Source organism: Xenopus laevis, chromosome 1L (assembly GCF_017654675.1).
Source record: "Xenopus laevis strain J_2021 chromosome 1L, Xenopus_laevis_v10.1, whole genome shotgun sequence".
Taxonomy (NCBI): domain Eukaryota; kingdom Metazoa; phylum Chordata; class Amphibia; order Anura; family Pipidae; genus Xenopus; species Xenopus laevis.
In genome coordinates, this window is record NC_054371.1 from 43,271,554 (window position 1) to 43,295,295 (window position 23,742).

A 23,742-nucleotide genomic window follows, 5' to 3' on the forward strand; every position below is an offset into this window, starting at 1 on the left:
GACGCCATTTCGGCACTTCGTCGATTTACTAACGGTAGCTGACGTAATTTCGCTGGCTTAATTTCACCAAGGAGATAGACTATGGCGCAACTTCGCACTCTAACGCCAGGCGAATTTTCGGTCTGGCGAAAAAGCGTTACTATGCAAATTCAAGTTTTTGATTTTACTGACCATTACCTCTATCGCCAGACTTGCCTTCGCCACCTCAGACCAGGCGAAGTGCAATAGAGTAGATAGGAGTTCCTCAAAAAAAAAAGTTGAAAATGTTTCTAAGTCCCAAAAAACGCTGGCGTCTTTTCCTATTTAAAGGGTGAAAGACTGAAAAAGATTGTAAATTTTTTTTGGGGGTACCCTCCTTCCCCCCTACATTTGCTTACATATGGCACCTAAACTATACTGTGGGCACATGTGTATGGCATTATAACAACTTTATATAATTTTATGAAGGTTCCCTGGCCTTGTGTAGTGTAATGTATTTGCTGCAGCATATATACGGCTATTGTACTTTAACTGCACGCCGTATGCTAATTAGCCAACACTAGCGTAACTTCAAACTGCTGAGCGTAATTTCGCTGGCGTAATTTCACCAGTGTTCGGTACCCTGTGCGCAACTTCGGATCTTAGTGAATTAGCGTTGTCCAGGCGAATTTATGCCTGGCGAAGTGTTGCGATGTGCGCAGGGCAGGGTGTAAAGTGCAATAAATTAGTGCAGTTGGGAGAATTGCTGCTGGTCTCTGACTTAACCCCATGAATACAGTACTGCCTTTGTTTGTTCTATAATTTTTTTTGTATCTCTTTATATTATGCATATTATTAATGTTTGATATGATTTAATTCATGTCTTTAAAACACACAAATATCTAAAAAAAAATTATAATAAAAGACCGATTTTTTTTTATATAATTCATTACGAGCACTTCATAATTCATTATTAGCATTCCAACAATTTTGTATTATAATAACCAAGTTTGCTACAAATGACTGCATATTGGTATTACTTGTATAGCATTTCAATTTGTTATTTTACTGAAGTCATCAAACTTGAAGCACCATAATTACTTTAGCCACATACTTCACTGGTTACTGAACCAGCATCTTAAACACATTACAAGAGTCGAGAGATATTTGGCTGGCTCTATGGACAGATTTGTTGTAGTCACCAAGTTTGATTTAGCAATAAATAAAAACTAGTTTATTAAAACACCGTTGTTCTGCACTAATAGATGCATTTTTCAGTTCATTCTACTTTAACACTAGGGGGCCCATTTAGTGAAGGCATAGAATAAAAAAAGAATGTTTTTTTCGCTACTTCGACCATCGAATTGGCTATTTCGACCTTCAACTACGACTTCGAATCGAGGGATTCGAACTAAAAATCGTTCGACTATTCGACCATTCGATAGTCGAAATAGTGTCTCTTTAAGAAAAACTTTGACCCCCTACTTCGTCACCTAAAACCTACCGAGGTGCCATGTTAGCCGATGGGGAAGGTCCCCATAGGCTTTCTATTAATTTTTAAGTCGAAGAAAAATCGTTCGATCGATGGATTAAAATCCCTGAATCGAACAATTCGAAGGATTTAATTGTTCGTTCGATCGTTCAATCAAACTATTTGCGGTAAATCCTTCGACTTCTATATTCAAAGTCGAAGGATTTACATAATTAACCCTTGATATTCGACCCTATGTAAATATGCCCCTACATAGCAATGCATGCGCCTTAAAAATAAGCCCTAGCACATACATCTATTAAAAAAAAAATTGAACTTACACAGTATATTGGCATTCTCCCAAGGTCTGCTCAGTGCTGAAACATACATTTTCCCCAGCTACTCTAGTTCCACTTTAAGAAAGACATGAACACTGTGATATCTAATTAATTTAAACATATGTTGCCTGAAGACAAAACACAGGCAGAAGAAAATGTGCCAACCAATCAGGTGGAAAAATGTCATGAAAGTGCAAGCTGGATGTTTTGTTATTAACATATGCACAGATAATGTTTTGATTTTTGTTAATGTTTTGAATTTACAATTATACTGATAATAAACTGAAAACTGTTTCTTCAACAAAGAGAACACCCATATTTTAAGGCATACCTGCTTTATGTACTGTATCCTGTACATATAAACTTTATTATGGAAACAGATACTAAAAGAATGAATGAAATTACACATGCAGGGTTTAAGTATCTTTAACAATGTCAAAATTAAAAAACAAATCTAGAAAAAAAGAAAGAATACACCAAATGACTTTATTATGACATTATTCTCTTGCTAAATGCTGAAATCAGCCTTAACTGATATAGTCATGCATTAGATGACAAAGAACACAAAATTAGTGGAAACAGCAGAAAACAATCTATCTTTCACCATTATTTGGTGTGTTTCAAAATTGGGGATGAACCAATTTTCCTTATTGCTATTATATTAAAAATATTGAAACATATGTAAACTTATGTAACTTATGAATTAATTCCCCTTTTGTGCATTCATTCAGTATAAAAGAAGGCATGAGAGATGCAATTAATGCCCATCTACTGCCAAGACAATATTATGTTGTCTGACTGGATATCATCCTGGTCAGTTGTATCTAATAAGGTACAACTGAATAGATCGCTTGATCTTGTAATGACCTTGCTCATCAAGAGAAGATAAATGAGATCACACATTATTGCCTCAATGCGAACAGTTGCTTTACATCTAAATCAAAAGTCTTTCCAGCCCTGATTTCGGTTGAGGGAATTGCCTAAAGTAGGGTGAGGATATTGAGCTTCCATAGTATTTTTATTATTACTTTGTGCATAAATCAAAACAAGCATTTTTTGTCAGCCTCACATATTTTAATTTAAATTGTTCTATGTGTATATATTACTGGCAACAAATAGTATTGCTAGGATGTCTACAATAATTATTGTAACCTAGAAATTATATTATTTGTAAAAAATGCAATGACAAGCATTAATTTCACATTCCATAGTCAACAAACTTAGAGCAGGTGCTAGTAGAACATATGTATGCTTTGAAGATATTCACTGTTCTTTCTCAGAACTCAGCTAAAACTGTTACTGGAGCAGTTACCAGGTTAAATGGAACACATTGCTTCAAGAAATCCTCAGTGAAATAGTTTAATACTGTACTACAATAGCAGAGAATAAAACTTTTATCTTAAAAAAATGGAATCACCCAATAAAACGGATAGGGGAGATAATATGGCTGTGAGGAATGACAGAGGCCAGACTGCCTACACTCATTCAGCAACCCTTCTTCTGTCTGACAGAATTATAAAATGTTGCTAAAGCTTAGGGGGTTATTTACTAAAACTCAAATCGACCTAACTCCCATCCATGAATTGAACTCATTTATCAATCATTTTCTTTAAGAAGTATGAGCGAAATATGTATCAACAAATTTGTGCATGTACGTTTGACACTCCAAAAACTTGACTTTATCGAATGTCGCCACAAAAACTCGATTTTATTGGATTATTGGACAACAACTCTGAAGTTAACAGGTTATCCAGTGCAGATCACAATGTTAAGAAACATCTGCTATTAACTTATTCATAACTTTGACAGGTTTGAGATGGAGTATTTCAGATATTTAGCAGCTTTGGGGTATAATAAATCTTGAAAAATTAAAGTTTTCCCTTTAAAAGCCCAACCCCTACGCCTGAATCATCAAACTATACTGGTTACCGCAAAGCACCCTAGGTTGTAGACATTTCTGTTTACTGTAGCAAATAAACATTTTGTACACATGTGTTATTCAGCATCATGTCATACTGTGTTGCTATATATGCATTCATCTGTAAAAGCACATTTGAACCTTATATATAAACAACTACAAAATCTGAAAAAACGAAACCCTTCATTCAAATCTTGATTATTAACTTTTTTATAGAGGAAATCAGATCTTGAAAACTCTTAGTGAAATCGATCTTTACTCTTCATTTTAATGAGTCTGTGATATTTCAAACTTATCTTGCAATTTAAAACAGCTTGAATTTTGATAATGAACCTTCCTTTGACTTTTACAGAAACTTGCCAATTTTTTTTCAAGATTTTCTTTCACTTAATAAATCGAAGCGAAAACCTCAAATTGTTCTAACTCAATAAAGCTACCCCTTAATTGCATCTTTGTTTTTATCTATCACAGACTGCTTCACTTGCATACTGAATATACTAAATAATTAGTTAAAAAACAGATTTGCCATGTAGACTTCCTGCCCCTGGTCATTCCATTCAAAATTAAGAAATGTACAGATTAAAATTTAATTTCACACATGTGCAGATTAAGCAACAGTTTGTCCAATAATGTTATGAGATATAAATGTGTGATACATTCAAGCATACCATTTATAAAATGTAAGATTATTTTATTTGCACTGTAATGAAATTAAACTCTGCTTAAATATAGAACATTATGAAATAATGCAACTTTAAATGTCTATAGAATAGATACTTGCTACCTTAAGGAAACCAAAAATGTGTACTTGTTTAGTTTTTAGTTATTTTTTTTCCATTGAAAAACAATTATTATTTAGACACAAATAGTTCAATGACAGTGTAGGAATTCAAAATAGAGATGTGACAAATAATGGAAAGTAACAGCTAGCCTACCAAGAAAGAATGGCACTTACCACTGTGAAATTCATAACCTTCAAAATCCATATCGTCATGGCTAAGTTAACAATCATAGTAACCAACAGCAGGAGGACAAAGAAGTACAAGCACCTCTTTCGCCATCCGTAAATCCCCACTGGATAAAATTGAGCATTTTCAGTTCGAAGATTATTTTGTTGTGTGGCCAATATGTACTGTTCTCGTGTCATCTAATAAAAAAACAAGCAACAGATATATAAATATTCTGCTTATAAAAAATAATAAATAGTTTTGTCTTATAATGATCACATGGTGTAAACAGAAATAAAAATAGAAATCAGTCGACAAATTAAACAGCACTAATGACCCTGCTGTCAAGAGATTTAGGTTCAAGACAGACAAAATAACAACATAAAAATAATCTAGATGAAACTTTCCTTGTCTTGTATTTCTTCTTAGAGTAAACATGTGCTGTCAAGACATTTAGGTTAACCAGTGGAATCAATTTTAATTTATACACTCAGGATAAAAAGCTTAGCAATAGAATTATACATATAAGTGTTGAGACAGAACTGTGGGTTAATATTCTACCATCAAATCTTGGAATCCAAGATAAGGAAGGCTACATGACTACTTATAAATTGCTTTCCATGGGGAAAGGGTAATTAACACCTTATTCTGAATAAGGCAATTAGATTTGTACCCATGTCATCATCTCTCACTTTTAGGTCCATGCATGAATATTTCTTCTGAGATGACTTTTCACAGACTTCACATGAGCTTGTGTACTACCTTGACATATTTTACATTTGTTGCTGTTGTGGTACAGAGGCTGCAACCTCATTTCAATCCAGTAATTTGAAGGATGTCAAATGGACAAAGAGAGTTTGATCTTTTACATCAAAATTAGGAAGAAAAAAGATATATATATATATATATATATATATATATATATATATATATATATATATATATTCTTTTTGTATATTTATCACAGCTTTTAAAAAGTATTAATACTGTATTTCAGGGGTCCCCAACCACCGGGCCAACTCTGGTCCCTAGTGATGGGTGAATTTCCTGTGAAATTTGCGAAACGGGGAAAAAAATTGCCATTTTTTTTTACACTGGCAAAGTCTCGCGCCCGTTTCACGAATTTTTTCAGATTTTTGAATATTTAGCTTGCTATGAGGAATGATGAATATTCCCAAAAGATCCCATTGTGACGCAGTCTACCCTTTCAAAGACACATTCAAACACCTATACAGAGTGGCCATTATCTACCCAGAGATCTGTTCTTTACCTTCTACTCAACCGAAAGCAGAACAGGGGAAATGGATCCCAGCACAGGGTGATGCTAAGGGGTAATTGTAAACCCCAGGCTGCATATTTACAGTATGTAAGATTGCTACACATAATTGGTAGACTTTCTTTGGGGTAAAGGGAGTTGGGAAGGATTTACTGTGCAAACATCTTGCTCAAGAATGTGATAAACCAATGCAGGCTTTGGTTCAACAGCTCCAATACAGGGGAAGGCAAATATATCAATATTAAACCTTACTTGACTTTAGTATAACTTCAGTTACAAATGACTACCACACATTTTAAAGCATTCTCTCTCAGAAACCTTGCATACCCCTGTCATTTAATGAATGATAGCAGAGTGCCATAAGCAGTTCCAGGGTCCCTCCTTCTTTATTCTCCAGGCTTCCACTTCTATGTCATGTCCATATACAGTGCACAAACTTCATTTGGCTGTCTCACTACAGCGCTCAGTCCCTAACTGGTGCACAGTGGCCTGCGGTACTAACCCCAATATCTTCTTCCTTGTTGGGGCCATAGACTGCCCTTGCTACCTAAATGCCTACTTAATCACCCTGGGATTATTCTGGCACATTAAACGCCTACACATCCTAGTCCTAGCTAAGTGCAGTCTCTTTTCCCCTTAACTGGCCTAATTTCAGAGTTTTCCAAAATTCCAATCTGTAGAGCTAAATAAACATTTTAAATGATTAAAAAAAGCATAACACCTAAAGAATTATGCTTTATTTTTCAACTTATGAGATAAGTAAATTACCATAATTTAATCATAGAAAGCTTTCCGAACTCAACAAATCCAAAGCAGAAAGTGGAAAGTCTAATAATTCTATAGATTAAAGATTTGCTTTTTTGGCAATGACAACATTACAATACATGAATCACAGTCAAAAAAATTAATAATGATAAAGCGTTGTTATATACCGTATATACCCGAGTATAAGCCGAGTTTTTCAGCATCCAAAATGTGCTGAAAAAGTCTACCTCGGTTTATACTCGGGTCAGCGGGCAGTAGCTGAGATTGCAGTCACTTTTAATCATTCCTTTACCAACAGTTCACTTGGGGAGAGACTGCAATATCCCACAATGCCCTCTGTTGGTTATATGAAAGAATAACAGTGCGCCCTCTGTTGGTTATATGAAAGAATAACAGTGACTGCAGTATCACACAGCGCCATCTGTTGGTTATATGAAAGAATAACAGTGCGCCCTCTGTTGGTTATATGAAAGAATAACAGTGACTGCAATATCACACAGCACCCTCTATTGGTTATATGAAAGAATAACAGTGACTGCAATATCACACAGCACACTCTGTTGGTTATATGAAATAATAACAGTGTGCCCTCTGTTGGTTATATGAAAGAATAACAGTGACTGCAATATCACACAGTGCCATCTGTTGGTTATATGAAAGAATAACAGTGACTGCAATATCACACAGTGCCCTCTGTTGGTTATATGAAGGATTAACAGTGATGGCAATATCACACAGCACCCTCTGCACATGGTAGTGGGACAGTGGGACAATGCACACAGTAATCCGTTTGGCCATTCTCTGTCACCATCAACTTTGCAAAGAAGTCCGGTTGATCGCTGGGGGGGGTCGCTTTGGCAGAATGTGTGTTGCTGGGAGACAGGGCTGTAGTTGTGTCTAGGCTTATACTAGAGTCAATAAGTTTTCCCAGTTTTAGTAGGTAAAATTAGGTACCTCGGCTTATACTCGGGTCGGCTTATACTCGAGTATATACGGTAAACAATATAAAAAAAATATACAAACTCTCACAGAAGAATATGGAGCATAAAGTAACCAAGTACAGACAGAAACATATTCATAATTTATGCTCATGTCGCAGAGTATTTGAAGGTACTTCATGTAACAAAATGATACTTTTACAAATCATTGTGATTCATAGCCCACCATCAGTTTCTGTATTATATATGCTTACTATGTTGATTCATAAAACATACTACTAAAACATACTAGAATAACATTTGTATTTTTCCAAAACAGTTATTATCCAGAGTAAAATATTAACTGGCAACCATAAAACACACATTTCCTGAACTAAAACTGCTCGTTACTAAATAAATGATTCATTTAGCAACATAATTGAATTTAAGGATTTGTGCCATCTTTATTATCAGCCCTGCTGTCCTGAGCATCCTTATTCTAAGCTCATGAGCATGCACACCAAAAGTGCTGCAAAAGCAAAAAAGGATGTGTTGTATTTAGTGCTCTGCCTTGTAAGCTTTCATGAGGAAACCTCACATTGGTTTTGGTCTATGGATGTTTATAACAGATATGTATCTCAGGGCTCTGTATTTCTCAAAATGCTGGCATGTTTCAGCACAAATAAAATATATTTCTTTTTTGAGATATCTATGACCAAAGAAGGCCACGCAATAAGGAGATGGTAGTATTTTCTTCTATAAGGAATAGGTGGATATTAGAAAAGACACTCTGAAAAATGCATGAACAATATAAGACCATTCACAAGAGTAATTTATCAGATGTGTGGACTGAATAATAACACTTTCTTTTTATTACATCATTGCCATTTTAACTGCCTCTAGGTGTCATACATGATTTAATATCTTATGTGAAAAAAAAAGAATGAGGCTGAGCTAAGGAATTGAATATATGTTTATAACCGGTAAAATGGCAAAAAGTAAAACAAAAAAAAAATCTTAAAGGGCTTTATAGACAAAAATAACAATATCTCTATGCCTTAACTAAACACAAGTTTTACTTTAGTGTTTCTCTCTTTTTTTTAATGAGAGGTCTAGTCAAAAGGTTCATGTTCATAACCTGCTTTTGTAATCATCCAGTACGACACAAAATATGTCTTTAATATCCTTCCTTTGCTCATTGCAATAGTTCATACGCATTGAATCTCTTTATGGTGCTTAAGGAAAGGTTAAACAAAAAGCCACTTTTTCTTGGGTTGCTTGAAAAAGGTAACTGTGTATTTAGAACATCCAATTCCTGTGATTATCATATTTGAAAGATTCATTTAACTTGTAATTAGTGCAGGGTAATAATAGAAAAAGTGCATATAATCTGTGCACTATTGAACAGAAGTCTACACTTCTGGAATAGGGCTTAATTACAAGGGCTGATATAATAATAAGTGTTTGTCATTTACCTGCTTAATTCTGCACAGTTGTGGGATGGGTGATGTGTGTGGGTGCTGTAGTAGTATTTTTACAGGATTTATGAAATGGTACAGCAATATACTGTAAATCTGATCCTGATTCTTCTTTGTTCTTTATCAGGCTCCTATTTGAACAAGGACTATTTTAAATAATTGCACCATCTTCTTTCAAACATCACTTGTTAATTATACAATATATGTCAGCTATACATTTCCCTAGAATATTCTATTGTCTCTGTTGTCTTTATACATTTAGGGGCAGATTTATCAAGGGTGGAAGTGAATTAGAGGGAATTTTCGAAGTAATTTTTTTGGATACTTTGACCATCGAATAGGATACTACCACTTCGACTTCGAATTTGATCCGAAGTAAAATCGTTCACACATTTGACTCTTCGATATTGGAAGTACTGTCTCTTTAAAAAAACGTCGACTTCAATATAATATTATTATTATTCAAAATAATATCAATGTTATACAATGCATGGGACTGTGCTTTCTCATTTGAGAAGGATTTTGGGTTATTGTGAATCACAGACTTTACATCTTTAGGCACTGTCACTCAGAGGGGCCAATTCACCAAGCTCGAGTGAAGGATTTGAAGTAAAAAGATTTCCAAGTGTTTTTTGGGCTACTTCGACCATCGAATGGGCTACTTCGACCTTCGACTACGACTTCGAATCGAAGGATTCGAACTAAAAATTGTTCGACTATTCGATAGTCGAAGTACTGTCTCTTTAAGAAAAAACTTCGACCCCCTAGTTCGCCATCTAAAAGCTACCGAACTCAATGTTAGCCTATGGGGAAGGTCCCCACAGGCTTTCCTAAATTTTTGTGGTCGAAGGATAATCCTTCGATCATTGGATTAAAATCCTTCAAATCGTTCGATTTGAAGGATTTAATCATTTGATCGAAGGATTATTCCTTCGATCGAACTATTTGCGCTAAAATCCTTCGACTTCGATATTCGAAGTTGAAGGATTTTAATTCCCAGTCGAATATCGAGGGTTAATTAACCCTGGATATTCGACCCTTAGTGAATCGGCCCCTCAGTGTCTGCTAAAACTAATACATAATTTTCTTGTATTAATTTAAAGAAATGAAAGTATAATTTGGCTTCATTATAGATTCATTATGGTGCCATATATACTGTACCTTGAGTATGCAGTGCAATTTTTTGTGGAAGTTCATCAGTAGGTTAATAATGAACTAGATTACTAGAACAGTGTAGAGGCACGCAAATAAACTACTTATAGGAATTAAACGATTAAAGACTATCATAGTTGGCTTTGCTTTGATAGAAGAACTCCTCACACCATGCTAGCGGAACGTAAGATAATAGTTTCATTAAATAATAAGCATAACCATAACTTTACATGTTAATGTTATGCCTACTTGTAGGGGTAAGCCATAGATAACTTATCTTAACTGTTGAAATTAGTATCTAAGAAATACTATTGACAATGCCAAAACTTTCACACAAAAGGTAAAGTGCATCAGTATACTGGATTGCTGGGTCACAATCTTTACAGTTTGCCAGTGACAAACTTTCCATGATTCCTTGCTAGAATTTAACCATGAGGTCTGTTTCACCAGACCAAAAAAAAACCATGGTCTTTTACGGCAGAAATAAGCAGACATCATTATTATCCAGGTCACAAGCATTTCAAATAAACCCCCCTATGTGGGACATTAGAATCTTACTATATGTTTTTGATTTAACTGGTTGAAATGATATCATTGGTGTTACACATAATTTTTTTTAGTAACTAAATGGGTCCAGTCAGTTTCAACAGGTGCCTTTTTTAAAACAAAATCCTGTTTAAAAAATTGTTGATTGCTATGCCCTAGAATTTCTGGGCAACACCTAAAAATGACTTACACATCTTTCTTCTCCACCAAGGCTTCTCTATAGTCCCCATATTCTCCTACTCATAGAGGACACATCAAGATCGAATGGCTGAAAGTTTTTTTTCTGTACTTGTAAATCTAATGAAGATTGTAAATCGAAGTGCTGTTTTATTCCACTTTCTCCATTAGTATGCAGGATCATTGCTCACCAGCAGATGATCATCCTGTTTTGAATTAATTGCTTGCATTTAAATGTGGTTCTGCCCTTACCCAGATACAGAACGAAAACATTTGCTTTTTTTAACACAACTATCTATGGAGAAAAAAAGGATCTTTATCAAAACTCATTTTCATTCATTTCACTATTGAATTGAAACTAACAGATCGATTGTTTCTGTTCTTTTCCTCTGTATTCAGTGTTTGTGATATGCTACTGCTTTTGCTATTGCCTGATGACATAAAACAACTGTCTTTAATTGTGTATTGCTGAAAAGTTGAATCTATGAAGCCACAGCTTATCTGAACTTCTTCTGATTGTGTTGAAGCTACATCACCACCTGGCATAAAATCGATTTTATTTTACAAAGTTCTTTCTTCCTTTAGAAATCAATTTATCCATACATGTCCTGTCCATGCATGCAATGCATAATCCAGAATGCTTAGAATCCTGGGGGTTTGTTGATAAGGGGTTTAAAAATATATATATTTCACAGAGCAAACTATCTAACACTTGTTTAAAGATTCAACAAATCTTTAGCTTTAGAACATGTTAGTTAATCTTTTGTACTCTGCTTTAATTAATGCTAAGTTAGCTAACATTAATTATAAGGCATTGCCTTATTGTTACTAAAGCACTATAATGACTTGCCATATAAGAACCACCCACAAATAGAGCACACATATATATATATATATATATATATATATATATATATATATATATATATATATATATATATATATATATATATATAATTTATTTTTTCACCAATTATCACATACATTCTATGGGGCAAAATTATGAAAGTGTGAAATTAGAACTCACCACAGTAAAATTCTAGCACTTTATAATCATTATTATGGTATTTTTAGAGGAGTATTTATCAATGGGTGAATGTTAGAGTTCACACCAAAGTAAGCTGTTTTACAAAGTTTACATACAGGCAGATTTGTTAATGTTCGTGTTCCCGTTTAACAGTAATTTGTGCAACTCAAAGCAAAGGATATCACAATATTTTTTTTCAATTGCAAATTTTTTTAAGGGCAGTCAAAGATAAACCTTGATTGTACCTGACAATTAGCCACCTAAAAATAAAATTGCATTTATGATTTGTTTTACTGTAAATCTCGACAGAAGAATTCATTTGCAATTTTTGACCACGATTTGAGTGTATCGTTGCAAAAACAAAATCATGGAGAACACAAAAGTTCATAAATCTTTCCTAAACCTTGTGCCAAGGTTATTGCCTAATAATGACAGCATCAATGACAATTTTAATCAACATCCAACTAGTGAATGTATGTGAAATAAAATCTCAGATTTGCTTCTTACATGATCATCATTGTCATCTTCAGACAGAATTATACATATACAGTAGAACCCCCATTTTACATTTCAGGGGACCAGAACAAAATGGTGTAAAATCCAGGAAAGTGTAAAATCAGGGAAATGTATTATGCATAATGTATAGGTGAGACCACAAAATAACAATGTAAAATGAGGGAAAACTTAAAATCAGGGGATGTAAAATCGAGGTTTCACTGTAAATGTATGAATAGTGAAGATAACATGAAATTAATAGATTCTAATAATTAAATGGCCATGGGTAATATAAAGTATGGTTTATAGATTAATGAAAGGTTACATAAGAAATCTGACATTAAGGAGCAGATTTATCAAGGGTCGAATTTCGAAGTTGAAAATACTTCGAAATTCGACCATCAAATTGAATTACTTCGACTTCGAATAACGAAGTCAAAGGTTTTTTTCATTGAATTTGGCCATTTGCGGTCAAAGTAAAATCGTTTGATCGAACAATTAAATCTTTCGAATCGAACGATTCAAAGGATTTCAGCAATCGATCAAACGATTTTTCTTCAACTTCAAAAAACTTAGAAAACTGCTCTAGAAGGTCCCCATAGGCTAACATAGCACTTCGGCAGGTTTAATTTGGCGAAGTAATGAAGGGGAAGTTTTTTTTAAAGAGACAGTACTTAGATTATAGAATGGTCAAATATTCTAACTATTTTACTTCGAATTGAAGTCGAAGTCATAGTATCCTATTTGATGGTCGAAGTATCCAAAAAATTACTTCGAATTTCGATTTTTTTTTTTACTTCTAAAATTCCCTCGAATTCACTTCGACCCTTGATAAATCTGCCCCTAGATATTATCTTATGCTTACATAAATAGTGTCAGCTACCATACAGCTACCCATATCAGTAAACATGGGCACTGAGTTAATTTTGGCACTTAAATGAAGCATTAAGGGGCAATGTTAATACTGTGGGTGATGAGTTATCAATTAATGTAATTCATTTTATTAAACATATGCCTTATTTAAACGCACTGATGGAGCAGCATTGCTTGCTAGATAATACGTGTCAGGATAATAGATAACACAGATACGCATACAAGAGCCTTGCACTAAAGCACCTGCAACCGGTGCAAGATGTGACAATACAGGATGCATTGATGCAAGAAAGATTGGAATTATTTGATCTTGAGAAGAAATTGCTTCTAGGGTTTCCTTAATATGTTGAGCCTACACACACAACTGACTTAGATCCCTTATACACGGGTGTGTGTCACTGCGCCCCATAATGTTTCCACTGCTGTGGAATGCAGAAACAAACGCAGCCCATAATCTCATTGAGGTGATGCGTGCCACCTGCATACACCTGAATGAGTACAGTCGGACAAGGAAGAATGGTCTGTGTTTTATTCTGTGCTCCCCTGTGATGGAATGCAGGAGAAATCCACCACATACATGGCGAAATGCTCACATGTATGGACCTTCAGACATTATTAAATGCTCAATTATGCTATTTCTAGAGCTACAAGCATTATTATGTTTGAAATAACCCAGTGTTGTCTGCCAAATGAAATGAAATTGCAACTGTGTGATTTAGTATTGCAGACACAGCTGAACTTCCACATTGGTAAATTGTTAAAAAATGCATCGATTTCTAGCAGGTACCTAAAAACTGGTGAAACAAATCATACATTGTGGGTATAAAACTAGTAAAGTGATTTGCATCCTTTTTTATACTTTAACCTTGCACTTGCTGAATTGAGCAAAGGCTGACTGCTGGCAACACACACATATACGCAACTTAAATCAATAACCCCAAACAGGGGTGTCTAACCTGTAGCCTGCAGCTGCTGTTAAATTATAGCACCACCAGATGCAACTGTAGTCATTCCAGAGATTGAGGCTGGATATCACTGAGATATATTCCGTTTTTGCTGTGAGATAATTTATTTCAATGTGCCAATATTTCCCGAGAAGGATCTGTGCGGAAACATGAGATTGCAATCTTTTCATTTTGAGAGTGAATGACCTGATGCTGTCAACTTTTCAGTTAATCTCAAACAGTAACGCTAATACATTTTCCAATATCCTGAAGTAAATAGAGATACTGGTATTGAGGGATTTTATATAAGCAAAGTCGACCATGATGCTTGAGTGTCGTGTCTCAAAACAGCTATTTTTTAGAAGGTATACAGTATTATACTTTCATGTATACACCCCTTCAATCATAATTATTGCACAATATTAGTCAACAGCTTATTGCTTGAATATGGAGGTAGACAGTTGATATTAATGACTAGGGTCAGTGCTTACCCCATATATTATAAAAGCAGTTCTGATCTTTCTATTCCTATTGTATTTCAGTGTAGGCATAAGCCATCTTGGATATGAAGCAGAAGAGTAGGGGGTGCGACTGCACCTGAGCCCACTATGCTGTCGATTTGCAGGTATGCACACATGTTCCAGATGAGGTGCAGGCCAGGGAGGTCCTACGCCCAACATCCTGTAGTTACACCACTACCCTTGTGGGTATTCCATGGCATTGGTGCATGCTGATATTATGTAAATCAAGCAAGTTTAGAGGGAAGGGGCAAGAACCCAGAGCAGCCCAGGGCTGACATCACCTAAGCTGAAGATTTGCAGTAAATTGTTTGAGCTTCTCTTCCAAACGACAGTACTGTTGGGCTATTCTGAACTTATTTATTAAGATTTATTATGTACTTGTTTTGTTACCCTAAAGCACTATTCAAAACATATATATCAGTAGGGGACAGAGTGTGGGATATGCTATACCCATTTCTGTAAAAAAGTGATTTAATCTACAGTATCTGTATTTTACATACATTTAGACTCATTTTATTTATAGGTTTTATTTCACACAAGCTAAGCCCTGATGTGTTTTCCATCATAAGTTGCATAAAAATCTAAAAATGAATTTGCACTTGCTTAGTTTATACTTTGCACATGGAATACATGGCAGAAGGAAGATGTTCCCTTGCTATGCTGTAGGCTGTAGCACCTTGTCAAATGAAATAAGTTTAGTGCGTCAGCTGCAAGGTGTTTCAGTGCAATAGTGTGTGATATCAATGCTCCTGTAGGTATGAAAATCCCACTTTTTACATTCAAATGAATACAAGCTCTCAAGCAATGAATTTCTTTTCTAGAAATGCATTCTCTAGGGCATGGTTTCTAAGAAAAATGTATACATCATTTGTGCAAGATAACATTGGAATTGATAGAAGAAAGTATGAATCACTAAATGATTTATAGAAAAATGGCTTTGGAGAGCCCAGTACAACCCTGACTTAGATTACTCACCAATATTTTTATTAACAATTACTATTATATCTGATTTCTGAGGCCCCATCACATGAAACATTTGAATTTCTCTTTGAAAATAATGATCTGGCTTTTCTAAACTTGTTATTAAGCATGTGTGCAGTGGTGCACAGATCCTATTTGACCAGGGCCAGAATTAGGGGTAGGCAAAAGAGGCACCAGCCTAGGGCGCAATAATAGGGGGGTGCTGGGCAGGTACCTATTAATGAGTCTTCTGCCTATCCCTGGTCCAAGATTGCTCCCCTCTGTTGCTCTCCCCTCCCTCCCCTCTGTTACTCCCCTCTATACCGCTCAAAATCCTTAATTGATATAAAGATATATCATTAATGCTATAAATATACCATTATAAATAAGGAATAAAAAACATATTCTTTCTAGTTTAAAATTGATTCTCTGTCTTCCCTACAAGGCCATATATAGCAAAAGCCCAAGCTAGCATCCATGGGTTCTCTAATTCAAGAAGCATGTGCCAAGATATCTGCAAGTGGAGATAGGCAAAGCCAGCATTGGTATGTCAAGCATTTTATGCTTTTTGAACATAAATCATCTTCTCTAAATCTGGTCCTTTTGCGATCAATATAATTCCGTAACTAGTAGCATTCATAAATTTAGATTTTTCAGGTTCTGTAAACAATTCAAATATGAAACAACTTAAAATTGTAGTGGTGTTTCTATCCTGCAGGGAGCAAAGTGCAGAGACCTAAATTTGCCCTAAGAATAAACCTCTGCCTGCATTCTGTAGGAGTCGCATGCTTTTGAACCCTTGAAGCTCTTGCAATTTTGTCGGGGGTCAAGGTAAATTACCCCTGTTTATATTGGTGCTGTCTTTTGACATGGAAATGTAAGGTTTCTGGTGCACTCTGTGACTGTTTGCCTGTGCGTGGATGCAGGGGTGTGCATAATTGTGCCCATCCTAGGCGCCCATTGCCTGTTCATGCGTGTATGCACATTCGCATGCATCCTGTCTGATGCAATTACATTGCGCTATGCGGTTTGCCGCCAAGCTCTTCCCCATAAATAGGTTTTAATCCCCTGCTCCTTTAGCACCAACCTACCTTAAAGTTTCCACGTAATTATTTTGTTATTCTACAGATACAAATTCACACTGCAATTGGTTGTTCATTTCCAGTTTACAAAGGATCTAGTTATCTACAATTATTTATTTGGATTACATTTTATCTTAGATTTAATTTGATTTAATAATTCAAAAGAAGTCATCTTTTCTCTTAAGCCACAAGTAATAGTTTTGACATCAGTGTCAACTAGGCTTAAATCAGCATGTCTGTTCTGATACAGCAATATACTTGGTTTTATGTTGTCAATTAGAATTTTGCATTCCTGCTAAGTCAATACAATTAGATTTCTACAGAGACTTCATTACAGCCACAAGCAGGACCACAGCTGAGGTGTATACAATTTTCTCAGTATGATGCCAACACCGCTTTAGAATCAGTGCAACAATAGCCAATAAAGCCACAATAAATCCTATTTGCTTAATACTTTATTAAGATGATTAGATTTTTATATTGCAGCAAAACACAATTATAGCTATAGAAAAGAAATATTATAGTGTATGCTTAAATCAAAGAATATTCTGCAAACTGATTACTCACAAAGTCTAACTCAGTGTATTAACAGTATAGGAAAACTGTCATTAAAGTTCATGCAAAGGCCAATGCCGTGCAAGTTTTCTGCTTTCACCTATGATATTTTATTTTCCATGCTTACGTTTCTTTCTCTGCAGTTTTAATCGCCTTTAGCCTTTTCAGTTATCATGTTATGTTGTAGCTTTTTTGCTTTTGTAGTCTGCTGACATTTACTATTGACACACTAAGATGAACATGTTTCTTAATTTCTTTGTCATCACATTTAAACCTTTCTTGTGGCTTTGACTGAATCATTGCTGCCCATCGCTTCAAACCTCTTTGATGAAGATGAAAGATTCAGTACGTATACAGACAATTCCAGCTACTCCTGTCTCATGACATTTAGTCATGTTTGATGTCAAATTTACTACAGAAATACTTTTTTATACGTTTTAGGCTATGCTGTCACTATCCAACCCCTTTTTTCCAGTCTTTTTATGTTTGTGAGTTTTGTTTATGGAATAGACATCATCAAATGGTTTGCAACTATCCATATCTTGAATTTTATTGAGTAAGTTACCGTGCACATATAAGTTATATAATAAAAATGTATTTTTGTAGTCCTTGCATTGAATAGTAATAATTATATTAGTAATATATTTATAAAAGTAATAATTGCACAAATAGGTTGTCATTTTTTAATGTATTTTGTGTTGATACCAGACAGACTAAACCTTCTAGGCCCGGAACTAGCTGAAATGTACTGCGTTTGAGTTGCTTGTGAATAAATGCAGGTGAAAAGTTCTGTTAATCTGGGGGCTTTTTAGAGTCTTGTAAGGCTTACAGTACTTATCCTGTAAACCATATGGTGCAGAATTTCTACCAAAAAACAAACTCTATTTGAGTATTTATTGATGCTTGATAAAACTGCTCATATAAATGCTTGAAAAATATTTGTATTTCATACTTGTGCTGGGCTTTCTTAGAGACCAGCATGGGAAGGTCTGCAAGCACCGGAATCAGTTGATTACACTTGGCTGGATGCACTTTTATATATTGTTGTATATTTTACAGAAATAAAATGTTAGTAGCGAATGGCAGAATTTCTTTGAAGGGGTCCTGTCACTCTAAGAAATAATTCCAAATCATTTCTTTCATGTTAATTAAGCAAAATAAACTTTACTTACACTATATATATTATTTGAATTTTGTTTCCTTCAGACTTGAAATAACTAGTGATGGGCGAATTTATTCAGGCGCAAATTCGTGGCGAATTCCCGCGATTTGCCGCCGGCAAATAAATTCTCGAAACCGCCACGAAAATTCAAAAAAACGGATGCTGGCAACAAAAACCGATGCCGACATCAAAAACGAGACACCAGTGCTGTTTTGCAAATTTTTTGTTGTTTTGCGAATTTCGCTGGAAATTCGCAAATTTTTCTCCGAAGGGAAACGCCACAAATTTGCCCATCCCTAGAAATAACACAATCACAGCAAGAAGGTAGGAGCCATTTTGTGGACATTGTTATTAAGTTGTGTATCACCCCAAAATTAAGTGCCCTACACAATTATAGAGTGTGAGGAGGAGGAAAGGGGGAATGTGAGAAGTGCAGCGACACCTAGAAATTGCTGAATGGTAAGTGAAAATAACAGACTGCCTCAGGCATAGTGGCGGGCAGGTAATATATGATTGAGAGCTCAAATATTTAAACAGCTTTATAATAAGTATGGATATGTTAATGAAAAAAAATATTTTAGTTTCATGTTCAATTTGCCAAGGTCTTTCATTATATAGCTTTTTTATGTGTGGGAGACAGATCCCCTTTAAAGTGATACTGACACTAAATAATCAATTTTAGCACATGAATGTACATTAAATGTTACCTATAGGTCATGTTGATCATTTGTTGCTGAGAGGTTTGTTTTTGTATATAATTGTTAGTTGAAGTTCCTAAGCCTGACTCTCTGACACTCTGACTTTGCCAACCTGACTGTCCCATCTCAGCCTGTTAGTTACAGTTTCTAATGCTAACGGACTCCTGCTGCACAAATATGGCAGCCCCCTCATACAGGAACATGGGGGATCAGACAGGTAATGTAAAAGCATCATGCAAATACTTTATGGCAAAGTTAGAAGTAGCTTGCAAAGCCAATATTATAATAGATGTAAAAAAAAGTTTAATTTCAGGTGTCAGTATCTCTTTAACATTCTGCATTTGTCAGTCAGTGTTTTTCAAGAGTCCTACATAACACATAAGTTGCTGCACTGCTTCTTCTATCAATTTAATTAGCTTGTAAATGTTCTGCCTTAGCTATTCTGCATCACCTGCCAATAACAATGGCGATACCGTTGGAATGCTTTATCAGTGCAACGCTTCAATGTTACTTCATTCTCCAGCTCATTTTTTTTTAACATGTATGCTTTTTAACTGGTTTGTATTTTTTTAAGTTTCCCATGTGAATGTTTTCTTTTAAATCCAGATCCACCTCCCTTACCTCCTCTTTTGGAGGACTAACAAATCTCCCTATTATATGGGATTCTTATTTATTGTTAGTTTTTTCACATACCCACAGCATGTCACAGTATGCCTAACCTTTAACACCAAAATAAAACGAGATAAAGACAATGTGTTTGATTCCCATCTGCATTAATGACAATTGCATAATTGCAGGGGTAAACATTTCCTTCAAGCTTACTGTAATCAGTAAAGGGGGGATTTAGTGAATTCATTCAACTACATTTGTATGTTTGATAACACATTATAAAAACGTCAGCTTAGAGATGAGTCATTAGAGCTTAGAAAGCTTCCTTTATAATATACATCTATGAAGATGGCCATCAAAGGTACGTACTGTATCAACATTTATACCACTTTTTTACACATTGTATATAATTATAAGTAATGAGCACATTGCTGTAAAATGATAACGAGTATAATTTTTTATAATATAAAAATATGTACGTTTTCTTACAGCCCTCCTTGTAATGCTAATATCAGTGTTCTATCTCCGAGAAGCTTTTTTTCTCATTAAGAAGCTGAGCAATCTCTAATGCTCTAGTGTACACTGCTATTTTTGCTCACAGCAGCTGATTTACACAAAGGGAAAACTCATACAGTAGCTTTGCGCTGAAAATCTTTTTATCTGGCTTAGAGGGCAAATTCATGAATTAAGTTTGAAAGTGTTTTTTCTTGCCATTTATTCAGTGCATTATTATTCAGTATTCTATAGTATGTTACCATTATCGTCAGTGTTTTTATAAAAGTATGATACAAACTATAGTTTGCTGCTAAACTACAACCCCATCAGCATCACATGCAGTTAATATACTTTCACATGACAGAGGCAGTGTAAATCTCATGGGCCCCTCCCAACAAGACCATGCTCCTCCCCCTTCTTAAGGATAACATACCGAACCACAAGAGATTTTTTTTGGGTGAAAAGGTTAGCTTGTGTATTAGCAAATTCACATAAATAATGACCAACCTATATCAACATCATCTAAGTGCCTCCACCCATCCTCACATCAACTCAGGAAACTACAACACCTATAATCCCTAACACCATACTCCAGTTTCCTACTTCCTAGCCCTGTCATGGCCCTGTAATTCCCAGTTGCTGGTTCACTCTCTAGAGGCATTCTGTACAACCCATTAAAATACAGATCACTAGGGCTCATTTACCAACACTGGCCAAATTTGCACCTAGGTAATAAAAAGGCTAATTTGTTAGTGTCCAGTTTTTGTAAATAAACCTAATGGAAAAATTAGATAATCAAATTTCTATTTTTTTCACGAATCTATAAAAATGTGTGTTTTTTCTATTTCTATATTTCTGTAACTGTAAGGGGGTTATTTACTAAAATCTGAATTTATTTATTTCATTGTTTCAATAAAAAAAAGTTTGACCAAACTCCCATCCCTGATTTTGCCTTATTTATTAATAAAATAACTCAATTTAAATAGATCAGTAAAAAAAACAATAACATTGAGCAAAAACCTGAATCATAAGATCTTTTTACTTTTCTCCCGAATCACTAGATTTTTGGTGGTTTTGCCCGAAAACCCCAAATTATTGGGCTAAACCCAGCGCAGACCACCATATCTTTCGATTGGGATAGGGACATCTCCCATTGACTTATACATGACCTCAACAGATCTGAGATGACGGATTTTCAGATTCAAACGTTTTGCAGCATTTGGGTATAATAAATCTAGAAAAATTCAAGTTTTTGCCCCAAAAATCCTGACCAGAAAGATTTGCCAGGTTAAAGTTGTTGAGGTCCTATAGAAGTCAATGGGAGCTGAATTGATTATTTTTAATCAATTCAGACTTTTCTTATTTTTTTCTCTAGGAATTGTCCAAAAAAAGGTTTAGAGGTTTTAGAGGTATTCATATTGTTTTTGGATCAATTATTACTTTTTTTCATTCATACTTTTAAATTCGGATCTTTTAATAAATATCATGACATTCATGGTTTTAGAGAAACCACTAAAACTGTTATGTTATCTCTGAATTTATGTTGTGCTTTATTAATTGAACACATTTGAAAGGTGCTCTATAGTGCTTATGAAAAGGAGATATCCCAAACTGTAGGACTGTCTAAGCAGCCAAGGGAATCATTTAACATGCAGAAGGCATCTCCATTCAGAAGCACATGTACACATGCTGGCAACCATTACATTGTTTTTTTCCTTATCTATGCCAAACAGCTGAATAAATAAAGAGTAACCCTCCTACCTGTGTGTATCGGCTTATGACAATCCAACAATGACCCAGTTTTCTCACAATTACATTGTGATCCACATTCTTTTGCAGCACGGCTTAGTGAGAGAATCAGGTAATCACAAAAAACAGGAGAGATCAGTTTGTACTCACAGAGCTTTGCTGGGGATAGGAGGGGAGATATACAGTACCTACGATTCATGGCACACTTTATTAAAATTCTTTGTTTGCTTTTCAAGTAATGATAAAATAGTGCACATTCTTGTGTCATTGTACACTGAGGGGGTTATTTATCAAAGGTTGAATTTTAGAGTTATGTGAGTTTAGACTTCGAATGAATATAAATGAACTCACAACTCTTCAAATGGTTCAAGGGACCTCTGCTATTGACTTCTACATGACCTCAACAGGTTTTAGATGGTGTATTTTCAGATTTCGAGGGTCGGGTATAATAAATCTTGAAAAATGTGAGATTTTACCCAAAAAAATCAATACATATTTGACTCAAAAATAACCCCAAAAACGTGAAGTTTTTGTTGAAAACACAACTTGAACCTTAATAAATCTGAACAACAGAAAAAGTCTTGTGGCACACTTTTCCCCATGAAAATAATTATACATCTATCAAAGCCCAGGGCAGAAAAGTTGTAAATTAAAAGAATCAAAGTAGAGAGTTCAGAGATGCAATACTAGAAAAATTCATCAGTGATCTGACTGAATTGCAGTTTTTGAAAGGAAAGTTGTGGGATGTACGAAGGAAAGAATTCTCCATACAACTCGAAGATATGACTGAAATGCCAGCACAGTGCAGATATTAGTTTCTCTCTATAGCAAGAATAGATTATGTCAGTTTTAGACACATTTGGGGAATGTAAAACGTTCACAAAGAGCATTGTGAATGTTAGCGACCATGATCATATTCACCAGCAAGTGATGTTACATTGTTAGCAGCACTAAATATTAGCAAAAACACAATTATAAATAATGCTTGTGATCTTTAATTACATTCCCCCTATTATATAGAAATGGTTTAACTAAGCTTTACATCCTCTAACTGCCAGGAAAAACCTCTCTTACTGACTAACAGTTTTCCATTTCCTTGAAAATAAATGTAGTCATACTGCTGCTCAAAAGTAGTACATTCAGACCTCATTCACCTTCTAGTCTTTCATTCAAACCACTACCTGGTTGTATTAGTAGAATCAAACTTTACGAGAAAGCAATTTGTGTAATAATACTATTCTCCACATTACAGCATACCAAAATATATTTTGGTTTAAATGACACAGAATAAGGCATGTCACAGAACACTGAAATTAGAGCCTACTATTGGGATTGTATACATCAGATATTGTGCAACTTGGCGAACCACATGGAATAAAAAAATAAAATATATTACTATTGTACATTGGATATTGGGGAATTAAAGCAATCCGGGGAAGTGATTCCCTATACTTCTCAAAAGTAGGCCATCACCATATCTAGTTGAAGATTATCATGGTTCCCATTGGACACAAAGATTGTCATATTTGATCTCAGTATATGATTAAGTTTCTTACTCTTATCAATCCTCCTTAACATAGAAGGGGCATTCACTCCACCCAGTATTTTTTTTAACAATACAGTACTCCA

At 35.0% G+C, this 23,742-nt stretch overlaps 1 protein-coding gene across 2 annotated transcripts in view; it reads right to left on the reverse strand.

Moving 5' to 3' along the window:
• sgcz.L (sarcoglycan zeta L homeolog) overlaps positions 1-23,742 on the reverse strand; it is a 433,181-nt gene that overhangs the window by 119,440 nt on the left and 289,999 nt on the right. For both annotated transcript variants that reach the window (XM_018230203.2, XM_041589029.1), the window contains one exon: positions 4,641-4,832. In XM_018230203.2, coding sequence (XP_018085692.1) covers positions 4,641-4,832 — 192 coding nt within the window. The remainder of the gene's footprint in view (positions 1-4,640; positions 4,833-23,742) is intronic.